The following is a 19,943-nucleotide window of genomic DNA, read 5'->3' on the forward strand; positions in this document are numbered from 1 at the left end:
ATTCATATTTAACTATTTATTATTAGTTATAATAAATTATAAATTTATTAATAAATTATAATTAAAAAAATAATATAATATAATAATATTGAATAATAAATTACATGTTTATTAATCTATATTAATAATTATAATATAAAAATATAAAAATAATATTAAATTAAAAGTTATATTTAATAATAATAATAATTATTATTATTATAAAGCAAAAGTTAAAAAGCAAAACTCAAAAAGCAAGGCCCCAGCGACAATTGCAAAAGCAAAAAGGGAGAGAGAGAGAAAAAAAAAATAAAACAAAACAAGCAGCAGTTGCCGCATTAAGTTAAACCCAACTGTGAGTCGGGTTTAGCTAATGCGGCAACAGCGACATTAGTTTAGGCTTTTAATGTGGTGGTCCTGTAGTTTTTTATTTGTCAAACATGGGCTTGTGTAAAATTAATACAATGAGGTGCTTTAATACAACAACCAAACAAGCCCTAAGTACTTTGTGATTGTGCAACTCTATGATCGATGTAACTTATATCATTATATAAGGGATCTCTTATTTTTTTTATTGATACTTTAAAATACTAATGTCTTACATTAAAGGAAAGCGGGATCAATTTTCTTTGCATTTGATTTGAAATTAGTTATATGTTATATTTAATTACAATTTAGAGTTGAATAAACTAAATCTGTATGTGATTGTAATTATTCAAGTTGAATTAAATTATGAGATACATGAATGACTAATTTAAATTAAAAAGATATCCGTAAAATGTTTCTCTATAAAAGGGAACAATACAAAGTTTTCTGTATGAAAAAGCACTATGTTATCTTATTAAAAAAAACAACTAACAGTCTTTTTATAACTTTTTACTTTTGTCTCATATTTCTTCATCAATTTATTTTTATTATTTTTTAAACAATGTTTGATATAATTTTTCCGTATAAAGTCAATGAAAAGATAGACCACGATGAGTGGAAGAAAAATATTATAAGTTTTTTTCCATGAAAGAGCACCACGTGTTTGACAATTAATATGATTTTATAGGGACCATCATAAACATCATCTTTTCAAAAGCAAACTTGAAAATTGTCATCTTCCAAACTTTCCAGGCAAACACATTAATTTTCTGGTCCAATAGAAAGAAGTCACATTTGTTGAAAATAATCACTTCAAGTCATCATACGCCAATCTCAATTGTAGGTTCAAATCAGGTCATAGGACAACAATTGAAACTGCAGATATATATAAATCGACAAAGAAACATAGAATATACATAAAATTTATTATGGAATTTTATTTTAACGTTTCTACTAGTTATAGTTTACACACAAATACAAGTTACACAACTCCGTAGACTTATTTAAGTTTGTCCATTGACGTATTCACAGCCCAGCAAGTCTAAACACAATCCAACAGAATAAGTTCACAACTTAATTGTCTTATTTGATCAGAATGGACTCCATGCAATCTCGTCATGTAACTGGTAGCAATCAACAACTTTAAGTGCCCTGGTCTTGAATTTTCAAGAAATCAATAAAAGTCTTTCCACGCAGCTCACTTGAAAAAAATCTTTTGAAGTAATCTGTCACACTTATTTTTTAAAACAATGCTGGAGTTTTCGGAGTGATAAGACTTGGTGCTGGACCCAATTCTCCATCCAATTTCGGACTATAAAATGTAGCAAAAGATAACCTTTCCTTCACTGAGTTTACAGTCGCACGATGCTCGATACTACGATAAGTTCCATTGGTAAAAATCTATAAACACATAAAGTAAATAAATTAAAAAATAACATAAATATATGAAACCAGTTATCATCTACATATCCCATCCTAACAACATCATTTTTATCGCAAGCAAGGTGTTCCCAACCCTTTTTTTTTCTTATGAATTCGGTGTTAGATGACTTTATTTTCTATCATTATATCATTAACACAAATTATATAATAATTCTACTCCACTTACTGATGCAGCGGAAGTTTACTGTTCAAAATATTCCGTTGATTCTAGAGAATACCGGAACAAAAGAACAATTAAATTCACGTTGATTCAAAAGAATACCGCGAATTTAGGGGTTAAGACTCGTTGATTCCGCAAAATACCGAGAATTAACTGTTCAAATACTCACAAAGAGATTTGAAAATTGAAATATTATTAAACTCAAAATTCTCTGCTTTCAAAAGAGACAAAAGACACTTATTTATACTAAGTAAGACTTATCCTAATATGATTAGAAAACCTATTTTAATAAGACTTATGCCTAAATTAGGAATATTACCCAAATAAGCAATACCTAAACAATAAGACTCTAAATAGGAAACCAAATTAAACTAGAATACAAATTAATTAAAATATTCCTAAATATTATACATTTAAATATAATTAGGATTTTTTCAATTTCTTGCTCTGCATCATTTCCCGCCAGGTTGGAGAAAATTCGTCCTCGAATTTTGTATGTTGTAGTCTTCAAGAACATCTTCATATGCATAAGGATTAATTTTTAAAACAGAGCTTCGACATAGACGACGAACTTTAAATTTTCCAACTTTTGTAATAACGTCCATCCAATCACTCCAATAGCGTAAAATAAATTCTTTTATCAACAACTTCTCTAATAATGTCTTCTCATATTGTTCGTGTCGAACTTCAACATAGTTGAGGAAAAACAATTTCTTTTCATAATCCAACAATTGTTGAAAAATATCACAACTCTTTTTGTCTTCTTTTGGCAAATCAAGAGAACAACAAGAGATTGTATCAACAACTATCTCTCTTTCCTCCACAAGATCAAAAGATGGATGAACCATTACCTCTTCTCGTCCCACAATATCAAGATACGCATCAAATTTTGGCAATTGATCCAAATCAATGTCTTTGTATTGAGGATTTGTTGTAGACACGAATGGCCAATTAGTATTCTCCTCGGAAGGAATAATATTGTTGAGAGAAACAAAGTTACCATTTTCCTCATTATCCTCATAACAAACATCATCACGAACAACTTCATCAAATCCATATGCATGCTTTATGTGTAAAGATTTTCTATCTCGAATTTTCTCTAAATCTTGAGAAATCAAACGTAAAATCCTCAACATCCTATTTAATACTTCTTTCAAGACAAAATCTTCACGACGATGTTGTAGTTTCATGAATCAATTTTTTTTTTTTTTAAGATTTGAAGCTAAACGGAAAAATCAAAAAGGAAAAAAAGGAAAAGTTTGGTGGTAGATGGAGTTAGATTGGTGATATCAGGTTTTGGCTCTGATACCAAACTGATGCAGCGGAAGTTTACTGTTCAAAATATTCCGTTGATTCTAGAGAATACCGGAACAAAAGAACAATTAAATTCACGTTGATTCAAAAGAATACCGCGAATTTAGGGGTTAAGACTCGTTGATTCCGCAAAATACCGAGAATTAACTGTTCAAATACTCACAAAGAGATTTGAAAATTGAAATATTATTAAACTCAAAATTCTCTGCTTTCAAAAGATACAAAAGACACTTATTTATACTAAGTAAGACTTATCCTAATATGATTAGAAAACCTATTTTAATAAGACTTATGCCTAAATTAGGAATATTACCCAAATAAGCAATACCTAAACAATAAGACTCTAAATAGGAAATCAAATTAAACTAGAATACAAATTAATTAAAATATTCCTAAATATTATACATTTAAATATAATTAGGATTTTTTCAATTTCTTGCTCTGCATCACTTACAATGAAGGTCAGATGTCACATAACATTACTAGAGATACAAACTGCGTAGAATATAGCATTAGTCATCATACGCTATAGAAAATGACAAGTGTTACCTCTAAAGCGTCACCAATATTGACTATAAAGGCATCAGGAAGGGGTTTAACTGCAACCCATTTTCCATCTTTCTTAATTTGGAGACCATCCATCTCATTGATTTGGAGGAGGATGGTGAGTGCGGCGCCATCAGAATGAGGCTTAAAGCCACTCTGGTTTCGGACAAGGAGGATAATAATTCATCCTTAATGATTGCCTTCCGTTTCCAAACAACTCTTTCATATCATTGGGATCCATTCGTAGAGCTTTGGCCATTTGGTCAAGGATTTTCAGGGCAAGATTTTTAAGTTCTGTCGAGTAAACTTCCAAGTCATCTCTGCATGCAAATAACGATATATAGTCCAGTAATTATCATAAGATAGAATATACCATATAGCAAAACTATACGCTTCAACTATAGAACCTGAATGGAAGAGGCAACTTGGGGAACAAGTGGGGTTTCCTCAGATGAGTTGGGAAAGAGATCAAAGTAAAGCCATATGCCCAATCAAGTTTCTGCTCTTCAGACGCAATAAAGAGCTGCCCAAATCCCTCAATATCTCCTGGTTGTTGCCAAAACTTCGTTTTCTCATCAATTGGAAGATTAAAGAAGTCTTGAATCTCTACTCTCACTTTCTCCACCAATGAACTGCTCATTCCATGATTCATCAACTGCATATATGCAAATTAAAGGAAAATGTCCTTTCCATATACACATGGTTCATAAAGGAAATTTTGAAGTTCAGGAAACAAAATGATTTTTATGGAAAAAGTTAAAGAAACGGAGAGCTGATAAAATGCTAACAAAAACAATGATAAGTTAGCGTCTGTTTACAGTGTTTACAATCAAGTGAGTAATCCGGTACTGATTTATTTTCTTTTTTGTCAACGTTTTGTCTAATTATGATTATCTGAATTTCACTGCTAAATTATTATTTACCTGAAAGAAACCCCACTCTTTGCATGCACGGTCAAGCTTCTCAAGCTCTGAGTCATCTCCAGAGAGCAACTTGTGCATGTCAATGACTGGAAATTGTTGTGCTGAAGAATCGTCGTTGCGAATCAGGGGATGGTCTATCTCAGGGCGAACATAACGTGGAGGAACTGTGATCAGTGGCTTATTATTAATTTGCCAGCTCCAGAATCGAAGGCTCCACGAGAGAACTCCCAATAGCTATCGATTCTGCCTCCATATTATATAGATTTGGATTATCTGGTTTGTAGCTATTTCTTTCTTTTTTTTTCTCTCTCTCCCCTCCAGACTTAGTTGGGTTGTGTTTTAACAAGAAACTCATATATAAATAGTCCTTTGGATGTACTGTGATCCACTTAGGTGTAATAAAATAATAATTTTGTTATAAAAATTCAAGAAGATCCTGACTTCTGTCTTGATATGATCATATGTAGAGCAAATAATTTAGGTGTTGATTAGTAGATAATGAATTAAAAAAAATAAAGAAGTTAAATTTTATTCTTACATTATCACTAAATGATATATGACTTGAGATCTTTAAAACTTCAGTAGAGTTTAGATTAGGGCTAGATAAATAATCCGATTCGACCCAACTAATCCAAAAAATATCGGGTTCAGTTCGGATCGAATTATTAACCTAATCCAATTGGTGGTAGAAACAAACCCGATTAGATCGTGATCGGATTGGATTAAACCCAATCCGCTCTGAAAATCCAATCGGGTTGGTCCCTTACAAAAAAAAAGAAAAAATGAGCTAACCTAATTGATCATTTCAATTTACAAGCACAAAGTACAAACAAGCGAACATCGTGGTATCCTTTTCACACACAGAGCACAATGGCACTTCACACACACAACACAACATAGGGGCAGCACACCACACATAGTCACATACGCAGTGGCAGCCGGCGGCACTCACCAAACATAGCATGGCAGACGGCAGTCATGGCAGAGCAAAGCAGCCCTAATGCGATCCGTAACTTGCCTACGCATTCTGCTGTCATGTACCACGACTGCTGCTGGCACTCCGATCTGCAGCTCTCCACCGCTAAATGGTTTGCCTTGTAAGAAACCTAAAAGATTTAATTTATCCCTAAGATATTGTATTAATTTCTTCTTGTTGTACCATAAATATTTGGACGGGGTTTGAGTTTAATTTTTTTCCAACAATTCTTTTCTTTGATCGGCAAAATTTGATATGATATATTAGGTAAAATTCGATTAATCATCCAATTGACCTAAATTTTTGACCCGAATTTTTTATTCGATTTGATTTGAATATATTCAAATTGGTTTAATTCGATTCAATCCAAAAATTAGATCGGGTTGATCCAAACTCGATTTATATCCAGCCCTAGTTTAGATCAAGAGAAGATCCCATTCCATTTATTAAAGGATACACCATTCAACATTAAGACAATTGAAATAATGTTAGGGTTTATTTGTTTTTATATCTAAAGTCTTAATTGGGCTTAATTTAAGATATTTTGATATTTTGGCTTGTTTGCCTTTGTATCTGAAAGTTTTATTGTTAGACATTTTTATCTGAATAAAAAAAGTAAAATTTCACTTTTATCTGAATTAATAAAATGTTTGAATGGAAACTCAACTTTTTTTTCTCCCAAATACCCTCATTAGATGTATTTATTTTCTACTTACCTATTAGATGTCATATCACAAATTTTCTTGATATCAAATTTTACTTCGTATCAAGTATTTAACATAAATTCATTTTGAATTTAATTTTTTTTATAATTAGATAACAGCTTTTTTATGTATAAATATTATGTTAAATTGTAAAAATTAATGTTATCAAAATTATTTTTCATAAATTATATATGAGTTACTTCCCTTGTAAATATTTATAACATATAAAAACTATTGTACTAGAAAACACCATAAATATATATCTGTTTAAGCTTCAAGTATATATAACACTTTCAAGGTCATCAGTGTAAAAATATTAGATTTAAAATGTTTTGAGTTTAATAAGTACAAACAACTTACCACTTACACCTAGATGTCAAAAAATAAAAAAAACAAATATATTATTCTGACATAGGCATTCAGACCCTTTCAAACTTTAACAACATTCATACCTTTTTCAGATTTAAGATAAAAGAAAAAAAAAAACGCCAACTTAATGTTGGGCTATTTGCAATCTAGATTTTACTTTGAGTACCACTTTATTCTGTACTCTCATTCTCATTTAATAAATTTTAAAAATTGATTTTACTGAGCACATTCTTTTAAATACCAAAATAATCCTCCATTTATATCTTACATCTCACCCAATTTAATTCTTTACTAAGAAAATGAGTCTTACCCAAAATAATCCTACTATCACTTGTATCATATCCTAATGCCATTATAGATTTCACAGTGGAATAGTAGTCTTATCCATGTAGTGTCACATTGTGTGGTTTATCTTTAGATTGGTACTAATCCCACTAGATTGGCATTTTGAAATATAAAACCAGGCTGACCACACAAACTTGTGTACTCGATTTTGTTTGGGTTTTTTCCTCCACGAGTGTTACGTCGTAAAACAGCAAATTAGATATAGACAAATATAAAACAATGAAAAAAAAATAGACAATTGCGCCTATCAAGTTCACGTGCCCAATCATAAAACTTACGAAACTATTGGGATATTTTATTGTTGATCGGTCCGCATCGTTGGTAGAAATCACGAAATTTAGAAGAGGACCATGGCTTTTCAAAATGCATTATTAATTTAAGTCCTTTAAATTTAAATTCATTTTTGTTTTATCCAAGTAATTGAATAAGCACTCATTTGGGATTACTATTTTGACTTAAAAATAATTTTAAAATATCAAAATTTAAGTTTTGTTTGGTAATTTTTTTAAAAGTATTGGTAAATCTAATTTTGAGAACAAATGTTATACTTAATACAATTTTAAATATATTCTTACATAAAATCAAAATTATTCTTAATTAATTAAAAAATAAAATAAAAAATTCAAGATCACTATTATTTTTATTCATTTTTTTCTTCATGCACGCTTTCTACCCCAATTCTTCTTCTTTTGTTTTTCTATTCCATCAATAATTCTCTAATACTGCAAATATCATTCCTGCAAGATCATCACTGAGTATGTGTTTCACGACTTTATTTTTTAATTTATCAATATTCAATAAAATTTAAGGTAAAAATATATGTGTGTGTGTAATAAAATTAAAAGTTCACAACTTAATAATTAATTCACTCATTTTATTGGCATGGACTCCATATAATCTTATCACGTAATTCAAAACAATCAACAACTTTTAACCGCCTAATTTTGAATCCTCAAGAAATCAATAAATGACTTTCCACGCAGCTCGCTTGAAAAGAATCTTTTCAAGTGATCTACCACACTTATCCTCTTAAATAATGCTGGAGTCTTTGGAGTAATAAGACTCAGTGCTGGACCCAATTCTCCATCTAATTTTGGACTGTAAAATGTACCAAAAGATAACCTTTCCTTCATTGAGTTTACAGTCGCACGATGTTCAATACTACGATAAGTTCCATTGCTAAAAATCTGCAGGATCATAAATTGAACCAAAAAAAAAAAAAAGTTAACGAGTATAATCAAGAAGAGGAAGAAATTAGATGAAACTAGTCATCAACTATATATCCTATGCTAACAATTAACTTAGTTTTTATTGCAAGCGACGCGTCACCAATTATTTCTAGATTCCCATTTAGTTGATTTTGTTTTCTATTATTAATACAAATTATACAATAATTCTACTCTACTTACTAATAAAAGACACGTCAGATGTCACGTAACATTATTAGAGGGAAAATACTTGGTGAAGAGAAGCACGAGAGAAAGACGAGAGAAATAAAGAAGAAAATGGTAGAGAGAGAGTGAGTGGGTAGAGAGAGAGGACAAAATTCTCTCTTCTTTCTCTCGTGCTTCACCTAGCACTGCTCTTACTAGAGATACAAACTACGTAGAGACATAGCGTTACTTATCATAGGCTGTAGAGAAAGACAAGTGTTACCTCTAAAACGTCACCAACGTTGACTATAAAGGCATCAGGAAGGGGCTTAACAGCAAACCATTTTCCATCTTTCTTAATTTGGAGACCATCCATCTCATTGATTTGGAGGAGGATGGTGAGTACGGAGCCATCAGAATGAGGCTTAAAGCCGAGAACTTGCTCTGGTTGCGGACAAGGAGGATAATAATTCATCCTTAACGATTGCATCCCGTTTTCAAACAGCTCTTTCATGTCATTGGGATCCATTCTTAGAGCTTTAGCCATTAGGTCAAGGATTTTCAAGGTAAGATTTTTAAGTTCCGTTAAGTAAACTTCCAAGTCATCTCTGCATGCAAATAATAATATATAGTCCAGTAATTATCATAAGATAGAATATTCTATATAAGAAAAGTCTAAAATTTAAGTATAGAACCTGAATGGAAGAGGCAACTTGGGGAACAAGTGGGGTTTCCTCAGATGGGTTGGGAGAGTGAACATAGTAAAGCCGTATCCCCAATCAAGCTTCTGCTCTTCAGACGTAATAAAAAGCTGCCCAAATCCCTCAATATCTCCTGGCTGCTGCCAAAACTTCTTTTTCTCATCAATTGGAAGATTAAAGAATTCTTGAATCTCTGCTTTCACTTTCTCCACCAATGAACTGCTCACTCCATGATTCATCAACTGCATATATGCAAATTAAAGCAAGATGTTCTTTCCATATATACATGGTTCATAAAGGAAATTTTGAAGTTCTGGAAACAAAATGATTTTTATGGAAAAAGCTAAAGAAAAGGAGAGCTGATAAAATGCTGACAAAAACAACGATAAATCAGTGTCTGTTTAATGGGTTTACAATCAAGTGACTAATCCGGTACTGATTTACTTTGTTTTTCGTAAACGTTTTGTCTAATTTTTATTATCTGAATATCACTGCTAAATTGTTGTGTACCTGAAAGAAACCCCAGTCTTTACATGCATGGTTCATATAGGAAACTTAAAGCTCAGGAAGTAAAATGATTTTTATGGAAAATGTAAAAACACTGAGACCTGAAAAAACGCTAACAAAAGCAATGATTTGCAATCAATTAAGTATTTTTATTATATGAATATCACTGCTCAATTATTATGTACCTGAAAGAAACCCCACTCTTTACATGCATGGTCAAGCTTCTCAAGCTCTGAGTCATCCCCAGAGAGCAACGTGTGCATGTCAATGACTGGAAGTTGTTGTGCTGAAGAATCGTCGTTGCGAATCAAGGGATGGTCTATCTCAGGGCGAACATAACGTGGCGGAACAGTTGTCAGTGGCAGATTATTTGCCAGCTCCAGAATCGAAGGCTCCACGAGAGAATTCCCAATAACTGTTGCTTTTGCCTCCATGTTATATAGATTTAGATTAACTGATTTCTAGCTATTACCTTTTTGTTTTCTTCTACTCTTCTGCAGACTTAGCTAGTTTGTGTTTTGACAAGAAACTCATATATAAATAGTCCTCTAGATGTACTGTACTGTAACTGGGTGCAGTGAAATATTAATTTTATCATGAAAATTCGAGAGAATTTTGACTTTTATTAAAGGACACAAATCAGTGCAACATTAAGACGATAAAATTAATTTTATAATGGAATTATTTACACTCTAAATTTAATTTTGAATATCATTTGATTTTTTTCACTCAGTTAATAAATTTTAAAAATTAATTTTTATTCTATACGTTCTTTTATATACCAAAACAATCTTTTATTTATATATGATTATGATCTCACCCAATTTAATTCTTTATCAAAGAACTTCATTCTAAATAAGTCTATTATTGTTAACAAGATATTTAAGTCTCTGTTTAACAAAATATCACTCTATCACTGTGATGTCTTTGAATGAAATAATTTTTTTTTTTTAAAAAAAAGAGAATTTTCTCTTATCTTTACTAGAGAGTTATATATTAGAATCCAATTCATGTTCTTCATTGATAATCTTCAAGCAATAGAAATAAGCAACTGATTTGTTTTTCTTTTTCATTTTTTTAATCGGAACTTACAGTTTTATTTTTTATTTTTTTAAAACAAAATAATGTTACTCGTAAATTTCTATTTTTTTTTTATTCAGCTTCTATAGTTGGTAGCTTGTTGGGTATTTATGAAACTTCTAATATTTTATGAGGTGTAACTGTAATTGGATTACTGGGTTGAGCGTGTGTTAAATGGTGTTAAGAGTAATAATATTCTATTAACTTGAATTGACTTGTTCTTATTAGTAAATTATATTAAGGTAACTTTTGCAATAATATTTTTATTAAAAATTAAAGTGTTCAGAATAAAACTTAAAGTATAGTGTTTAAATTTCATTTGTCACTGTCAACGCTCCCCTAACTAAAGCTCGGATAAGATCCGAATGCGAAAGGATTGTTATCGACTTCGTTAGTATTCGTATCCATTTAGTATTCGTATCTTTTGCAATAACGTTCCACCCATAATGTTTTGTTCATTGAACAATAACACTTCAGTCACATCTTAATGTCACTATAGTGTTTAAATATCATTTGTCTCTGTCAACGCTCCCCTAACTAAAGCTCAGATAAGATCAGAATGCCAAAGGATTGTTATCAACTTGGTTAGTATTCGTATCCATCTCTTCTCGCATTTGCGTGATTAATTTTTGAATTGGTACTAATACGACTAAATTGGCATTTTGAATGATGAAACCAGGCTGGCCACACAAAATTGTGTACCCTAATTATTGAATTGAGCATACAGTAGTAAAATAGATACAGACAGGCATACAACAATGACAAAATGGACAACTATCGCTATCAAGTTCACGTCCCCCAATCTAGAAATTACGAAATTTTTGGGATTTTTTTTTTTTGTTGATCGGCCCTTGTCGTTGGTAGAAATTACGAAATTTAAGGGGCACCCTGGCTTTTTAAAATAATTTACATTTGTTTTTCTTTCATCTTGACTAAGGACTCATTTAGGATTTACTATTGAGACTCTAAAGTCACTTAAAGAAGTTAAAATTTAATTTTGATAATTTTTTTAAATCAAAATTTTAATTTTGATATTTTTTAAATCAAAATTTTAATTTTGATATTTTTTAAATCAAAATTTTAATTTTGATATTTTTTAAATCAAAATTTTAATTTTGATAATTTTTTAACTCAAAAATTTAATTTTGATAATTTTTTTAAAAATCACCGCAAATTTTGAATTTAAGAATCAATTTTATACTTAACATAATTCCGCATATATTGTTACACATTTTCATAAAACAAAATTATTCTTAATTAGTTAACAAATAAAATCAGAAAATTTAAGATCGTTATTATTTTGATTTTCTTTTTTTTTCTTTGTGCACGCTCTTTACCCCAATTCTTCTTCTTTCTATTTTCCATTCCATCAAGAATTCTATAATAATGTAAATATTATTGTTTCAAGATCAACACTTAGGTTAATGTAGGGATGGCAAAAATCCCCACGGGGATGGGTACCCTCGGGGATTTTCCCCATTCGGGGAGGGTACGGGGATAATTTTATACCCAATTTTTTTTTCGGGGAGGGGACGGGGAAAATTTTTTACCCAACTTTTTATTCGGGGAGGGGACGGGGATGAGGTGGAATCCCCATCCCCTACCCATTTCCCCATTTTAATTTTTAATTTTATTTTTATTTTTAAAATTACTAATAAATAAATAACAAAATTATAAATATTGTTAAAAATAATAAATATCAAAATAGTTGTATGTTGGGAAAGTGGTCACCCTTTGCCGGGAATTAGTTGAAGAGTATTAATTGAAGTTTTCACCAACTGTTTATTGCTTTGATTATACTGGTAGTAGTTCTTCTACTAGATCTACAGGGGATTCTTATAAGAAAGCAACCAAATGGATGACAGGTTTTAATGATTATGTAAACAATGGAGATTGTGCAGTTGTTGCAGATGAATTAGATTCATATTTGGATGAGAAAGTTATATCTCGGATGGAAGATTTTAATATTTTGAGTTGGTGGAAGACAAATGCTAATAGGTATCCTACATTAGCTCGAATTGCTAGAGATATTTTGGCAATTCCAATTACAACAGTTGCTTCTGAATCAGCTTTTAACACTAGTGGTAGAGTTGTGAGCTCATACCATAACAAACTTCATCCAAGCACATTGGAGGACTTAATGTGCTGTCAAAGTTGGTTACGAGCTTACAATAGCGGTATGAGTTTATTTTAATATGATTAATTTAAAATCGAAAATAAAAAATGTATTAGACTATTAATTATTCGGGGACCGGGGACCCTCGGGGATCCCCTGTTATTATTCGGGGAGGGGATGAGGATTCTCTCAAGCAATTTTGACGGGGACGGGGAGGGGACGGGGACATATGCAAAACATCGGGGATGGGTATGGGGAGATTGGTCCCCTCCCCTCCCCTCCCCATTGCCATCCCTATTAATATGTGTTTTTAAATATTTAATAAAATTTAAGGTGAATTATATACGCACATTCCAATCTAAAACATAGATTTATTAAAGTTCGGAAAAGTTATCAAGCCATATAGCTTAATGGCTTTTTGGACTTCAATAATGTGGTGATAATTAGTTATATGAGAATCCTATTACTCTATTACTTCTTTCCCTCCGCCACTTGTACCAGAATTTTCTAATAGAAACTGCTTATTGCACCTAAATGACTAACTGGTGTTGACTTAATAATATATGCCCCGTTTGGAATTGAGGTTGAAACTCAATAAGCAACTTATTTTGTAATTTGTGACAAAAATAATGTTTGGTAAATTTTGTAAAAACTGTTTATTTCATAATTTTCTCCATTTTGACAACGGCTTTTAAAAGTAAGTAGAGAGTTGCTTTTCATAAACAGCTTATTAAATAAACTATCATACCTTTTTAAAGTTCCTATTATAGCCTTAATATTTTAATTAAAAAAATAATTGTCTTATTTTCTCATACACCATAATATTAAGCCATTAGATATCACATTACCACCACAATCAAATTACCGACACAACTATTAGATATTTTCTCTAGTATCAAAGTTTTGACCTAGTAAGTTTGTATTTTTTTTATATTTTACTTTTATTTTCTATTATAAGATTAAAACACATATGTATATAATTATGAAATTTTTTTTTAACTTTGAACAATTTCACATGAAAATTAACCATAACTTTTAAAAATAATTTTATAACCATGGTTTTTAATATTCAATCTCTCTCTCTCTCTCTATATATATATATATATATATATTATAGTTATGATGTTTATTGCATCAAGTTTAATACGAATGTAATACATACTACTTTTTTATTTTATCTGAGTTATGTATTAGTATGAATTTTAATCATATTTTTTATATAACAAATTTATAGAGTTCTTTTTTCACTTTATGCAATTTTACTTGTTTTAAAAAGAAAAAGGCATGTCTAAACATCATTAAATATACTCCAAAAAAAAGAAGATAATTTAAACTTATATCTATTTTCACAACAAGAAAACAGGTAATAAATGACGGGAAATAACTATCGTAAAAGGGAGTGCATGATAGACAGTTCATCTGTTATCTATTTTACTGTCATTAATTTATGACAAAATATTTTCCATCATGAATTCATGATAGTATTTTACAGTTATATATCCATCACACAATATTTTAATGTGAAAAAATAATTAAATTAAAATTTGAATTTATATAAATTTTTGTGCTATTTTTTAAAATTTTTGGTGGAAAATTAAATTATCATTTGTAAATTTATTATTGAATTTTGGCTCAAAATTTTTTATGACAAACATTATGATGATTATTTCCCATCATAAAGTCAATTTTTTTTAAAAAAAAAAATTCTATGTGATTATAATTTATTTGTGAATTCCTGATTACAAATTTAATTAACTAATAAAAATGAATATCGTCAAAAAAACTAAAAGCAATTAATATTAATTAACCTCCATTCAATCCAACAAATTAATTTTAAAAAAATACATCTAGTATTCAATGTCGTCACCACCAATACATAATAAAACATCTCAAATATAAAAAAATCTAAAATATAAAACAATAGTTAATTCCCAATTAAACTCCAAGAAAAACAATTCAAATTCTAGCCATCAAGCCAAGTTACCCAACAAAACTTTGAAAGATTAATGGAAATATTCTAACAGTAAGACTTCTAGTAGAGATACCCTCTTCCAGCGGCAATAGATAAGAAATTTTACTACATATTAAGTATTTAACATACATTCAATTTAAATTTTTTTAAAAAATATTTTATTAATAGATAACAACTTTTTTTATGTATAAATATTATGCTAAATTGTAAAAATTAATGTTACCAAAATTATTTTTCATAAATTATATATCAATTATTTTTCTTGTAAATATTTATAACATATAAAAACTATTGTACTAGAAAACACTATGAATACATATCTATTTAAGCTAGTCATAAGTGTAAAAATACAAACAACTTACCACTTACACTCAGATGCCAAAAAATAAAAACCAAACATATTATTCTAGCTTAAGCATTCAAAGCCATTCAAACTTCAGTAACATTCAAACCTATTTCAAATTTAAAATAAAAAGACAAACGATGACTTAATATGGGGCTATTTGAAATCTAGATTTTACAGTATCACTTTATTCTATACACTCGTTCTCTCATTTAATAAATTTTAAAAATTGATTTTATTGAGCACATTCTTTTAAATACCAAAATAGTCCTCCATTTATATCTTACGTCTCACCCAATTTAATTCTTTATTGACTAAAGAACTTTATTCTATGTAATTCTATTATTGTTAAAGATATTCAAATCTCTTGAAAAAAAAAAATGACTCTCATCTCTTTGAATGAAATAAACTTCCGTCAAAAGAGAAATGTCTCTTAATTTTACCAGAGAGTTATAGACTGGAGTCAAGTTTGTATTTCCAATTGATAATTTTGAAGCAGCAGCAATATGCAGCTGATCTCTTATTATTTTTCCTTTTTCTTTTTGGGGTTTTGAAACGTACAGTTTTATTTTTAATTTTTTAAATCAAAATAATGTTTCTCATTTTTTCCGCATAAACAAAAATTGTTTTTCAATTGCTGTTGTTGGTAGCTTGTTGGTTATTTATTAAACCCTTAATATTTTCTTTTACGAATGATAAATTAGATTTATGGTTAAAGAAAGGTACAGGGTTTTGTAATTGGATTATTGAATTGAATGTGCGTTCAATGGTGTGAAGAGTAATCATATTCTATTAACTTAAATTGAATTGTCTTTATTAGTAAATGATATTAGAGGAGTTTTTGTAATAATATTTTTATTAAAAATTACAGTCTTTAAAATAAAATTTAGGGTACAAATAACATCACTCTATAATATTATTATTCAATAAATCATAATTTTGTGGCACACTAAACTGGTGCGGATCATTTACGCAACCTACCATCACTTGTATTATATCCTAATGCCATTATAGTGTTCAAATATCATTTGTCTATCCCAAACGTTCGTTCAATTAAAGCTAAGGTAAGCTAAGATTTCACAGTAGAATAATATTCTTATCCATGTAGTGTCACATTGTGTGGTTTATCTTTAGATTGGTACTAATCCCACAAAACTGGCATTTTGAAATATAAAACCGGGCTGACCACACAAACTTGTGTACACGAATTTTTTGGTTTTTTTTTCCAAGTGTTACGTCGTAAAATCGTAAATTAAATATAGACAAATATACAACAATGACAATGCCTGTCAAGTTCGCGTGCCCAATCATAGAAGTTACGAAACTATTGGGATATTTCATAGTTGATCGGTCCGCATCGTTGGTAGAAATCACGAAATTTAGAAGGGGACCGTGACTTTTTAAACTGCATTATAATTTAAGTCCTTTAAATTTAAATTCATTTTTGTTTGGGGTCGCTGCTGTCCAGGAATTAGTTAGCAGAAATTGGCAAATATCCATCACCCATATTTATCGTGAAGTAAATTCGGTGGCGGATTTTATGGCGAATATGTCTCATTCACACTCCCATGGGTTGTATTTATTTTCTAGCCCGCCTGTGGATATTTATTAAATTATTGTACAAGACTTGTTTGGGGTGTCTCACCCCCGTCTTATTCATGTTTAGCTCGCTTGTTTGAGCCCCATTTAATAAAAAAAAATTTCATTTTTGTTTTATCCAAGTAATTGAATAAGGGCTCATTTAAGATTACTATTTTACTCAAGTAATTTTAAAATATTAAAATTTAATTTTGTTTGGTAATTTTCTTAAAATTATTGATAACTGTAATTTTGAGAACAAATTTTATACTTAAATAATTTTAAATATATTATTACATAAAACAAAAATTATCCTTTATTAATTAAGAAAAAACAAAAATTATCCTTTATTAATTAAGAAATAAAATAAAAAAATTCAAGACCACTATTATTTTTATTAGTTTTTTTTTCTTTATGCACGATCTCTACCCCAATTCTTCTTCTTTTGTTTTTCTATTCCATCAATAATTCTCCAATACTACAAATATCATTGCTGCAAGATCAACACTTAGTATGTGTTTAACGACTTTATTTTTTAATTTATCAATATTCAATAAAATTTATTCTCAGGTGCGGACGCCTATATTTTTATTAATGCGGTCACAATTTTAAACTGTGTGGTTTAAATAAACTGTGTGATTTGAAAAAAATTAGTTTTTGAATGAACTATAAAACCGTGAGGTTTAAAAGATTTAAAAACTAATTCTTTTAAATCCCGCGGTTTTAAAGTGTATCCGCTTGGAAATATCATAAGACTTGGTGCTAGACCCAATTCTCCATCTAATTTTAGGTTGTAAAATGTAGTGAAAGATAACCTTTCCTTCATTAAGTTTACAGTCGCACGATGTTCAATATCACGATAAGTTCCATTGCTAAAAATCTACAGGATCATAAATTGAACCTAAAAAAAAAAAGTTAGAGAGTATAATTAAGAGGAGGAAGAAATTAGATGAAACTAGTCATCAACTATATATCCTATGCTAACAGCTTAGTTTTTATTGCAAGCGACGTGTCACCAATTATTTCTTATTATAGATTTGCTGTTAGTAGACTTTATTTTCTATTATTAATACAAATTATACAATGATTCTACTCTACTTACCAATAAAAGACACGTCAGATGTCACTTAACATTACTACAGATAGAACCTACGTAGAGACACAGCGTTACTTATAATAGGCTATAGAAAATGACCAGTGTTACCTCTAAAACGTCACCAATGTTGAATATAAAGGCATCAGGAAGGGGTTTAACAGCAACCCATTTTCCATCTTTCTTAATTTGGAGACCATCCATCTTATTGATTTGGAGGAGGATGGTGAGTACGGAGCCATCAGAATGAGGCTTAAAACTTGCTCTGGTTGCGGACAAGGAGGATAATAATTCATCCTTAATGATTGCATCCCGTTTTCAGACAACTCTATCATGTCATTGGGATCCATTCTTAGAGCTTTAGCCATTAGGTCAAGGATTTTCAAGGTAAGATTTTTAAGTTCCGTTAAGTAAACTTCCGAGTCATCTCTGCATGCAAATAACGATATATAGTCCAGTAATTATCATATGATAGAATATACTATGTAGCAAAACTCTACGATTTAAATATAGAACCTGAATGGGAGAGGCAACTTGGGGAACAAGTGGGGTTTCCTCAGATGGGTTGGGAGAGTGAGCATAGTAAAGCCGTATCCCCAATCAAGCTTCTGCTCTTCAGACGTAATAAAAAGCTGCCCAAATCCCTCAATATCCCCTGGCTGCTGCCAAAATTTCTTTTTCTCATCAATTGGAAGATTAAAGAAGTCTTGAATCTTGCTTTCACTTTCTCCACCAATGAACTGCTCACTCCATGATTCATCAACTGCATATATGCAGATTAAAACAAGATGTTCTTTCCATACATGGTTCTTATAGGAAACTTAAAGCTCAGGAAATAAAATGATTTTTATGGAAAAAGTTAAAAACACCGAGAGCTGAAAGAACGCTAACAAAAGCAATGATTTGCGATCAAGTAAGTATTTTTATTATCTGAATATCACTGCTCAATTATTATGTACCTGAAAGAAACCCCAGTCTTTACATGCATGGTCAAGCTTTTCAAGCTCTGAGTTATCCCCAGGGAGCAGCCTGTGCATGTCAATGACTGGAAGTTGTCGTGTTGAAGAATCGTCGTTGCGAATCAGGGGATGGTCTATCTCAGGGCAAACATAACGTGGAGGAACTGTGATCAGTGGCTGATTATTTGCCAGCTCCAGAATCGAAGGCTCCACCAGAGAACTCCCAATAACTGTTGCTTTGGTCTCCATATTATATAGATTTAGATTAACTGATTTCTAGCTATTACCTTTTTGTTTCTTTTCTCTGCTGTAGACTCAGCTGGTCTGTGTTTTAACGAGAAATTCATGTATAAATAGTCCTCAGGATGTACTGTACTGTAATTGTGTGCTTTAAAATATAAATTTTAATATGAAAATTCGAGAGAATTTTGACTTTTATAAGGACACTGAGTAGTGCAACATTAAGACGATAAAGATAATCTTAGAAAGAATTATTTGCACTCTACATTTAATTTTGAATATCATTTGATTTTTACACTCATTTAATAAATTTTAAAATTAATTTTTATTCTATACTCTTTTATGTATCAAAACAGTCTTTTGTTTATATCTTATTATATCTCACCCAATTTAATTCTTTATCAAAGAACTTCATTCTATATAATTCTATTTTTGTTAAAGTGATATTCAAGCCTCTCTTTAACAAAATATCACTATGATACCTTTAAATGAAATAGTATTTTTTTTAAAAAGAGAATTTTCTCTTATCTTTACTAGAGAGTTATGTACTAGAATCCAATTCATGCTCTTAATTGATAATCTTCAAGCAATAGAATATGCAACTGATTTGTTTTTATTTTTCATTTTTTCAATTGGGAACTTAAAGTTTTATTTTTTATTTTCAAAACAAAACAATGTTACTCGTAAATTTTTTTTATCCAGTTTCTAGAGTTGGTAGCTTGTTGGGTATTTATGAAACCTTTAATATTTTATGAGGTGTAACAGTAATAGGATTAATATTTTCACTTCTTTTCTTCACCCTGCAAACAGCAAAGTATGCAATGAATGTTTAAAGTTAACAATCTGTAAAGTCTGG

General features: G+C 30.2%; 1 protein-coding gene, 1 long non-coding RNA gene and 2 pseudogenes across 2 annotated transcripts; 1 reads left to right on the forward strand and 3 right to left on the reverse strand.

The window, feature by feature from the left end:
- Nucleotides 1–1,324: 1,324 nt before the first annotated feature.
- On the reverse strand, nucleotides 1,325–5,060 carry LOC102611178 (protein SRG1-like; annotated as a pseudogene).
- Nucleotides 5,061–7,978: 2,918 nt separating this feature from the next.
- LOC102612344 (protein SRG1-like) lies at nucleotides 7,979–10,253 on the reverse strand. Its single transcript, XM_052442866.1, has 4 exons — nucleotides 9,892–10,253; nucleotides 9,194–9,441; nucleotides 8,782–9,106; nucleotides 7,979–8,312 (listed from the first exon to the last, which is right to left on the reverse strand). The coding sequence occupies exons 1-4, from the start codon at nucleotides 10,138–10,140 to the stop codon at nucleotides 8,064–8,066; spliced, it is 1,071 nt and encodes a 356-aa protein (XP_052298826.1). The 5' UTR covers nucleotides 10,141–10,253; the 3' UTR covers nucleotides 7,979–8,063.
- A 7,518-nt stretch (nucleotides 10,254–17,771) lies between these two features.
- LOC102620889 (protein SRG1-like) lies at nucleotides 17,772–19,096 on the reverse strand (annotated as a pseudogene).
- On the forward strand, nucleotides 18,605–19,281 carry LOC127902796 (uncharacterized). Its single transcript, XR_008055416.1, has 2 exons — nucleotides 18,605–18,801; nucleotides 18,910–19,281. It is a non-coding gene; the product is annotated as an uncharacterized LOC127902796 (long non-coding RNA).
- Nucleotides 19,282–19,943: the final 662 nt, after the last annotated feature.

This window comes from Citrus sinensis, chromosome 5 (assembly GCF_022201045.2).
Source record: "Citrus sinensis cultivar Valencia sweet orange chromosome 5, DVS_A1.0, whole genome shotgun sequence".
Taxonomy (NCBI): domain Eukaryota; kingdom Viridiplantae; phylum Streptophyta; class Magnoliopsida; order Sapindales; family Rutaceae; genus Citrus; species Citrus sinensis.

Excerpts from the sequence above, each read along its gene's own strand:
- LOC102612344 (XM_052442866.1), bottom strand. The coding sequence starts at position 10,140 with ATGGAGGCAAAAGCAACAGTTATTGGGAATTCTCTCGTGGAGCCTTCG. Across the intron at positions 9,442-9,891 it reads AAGAGTGGGGTTTCTTTCAG|TTGATGAATCATGGAGTGAG; the intron begins GTACATAATAAT and ends GCATATATGCAG. Across the intron at positions 9,107-9,193 it reads AAGTTGCCTCTTCCATTCAG|AGATGACTTGGAAGTTTACT; the intron begins GTTCTATACTTA and ends ATTTGCATGCAG.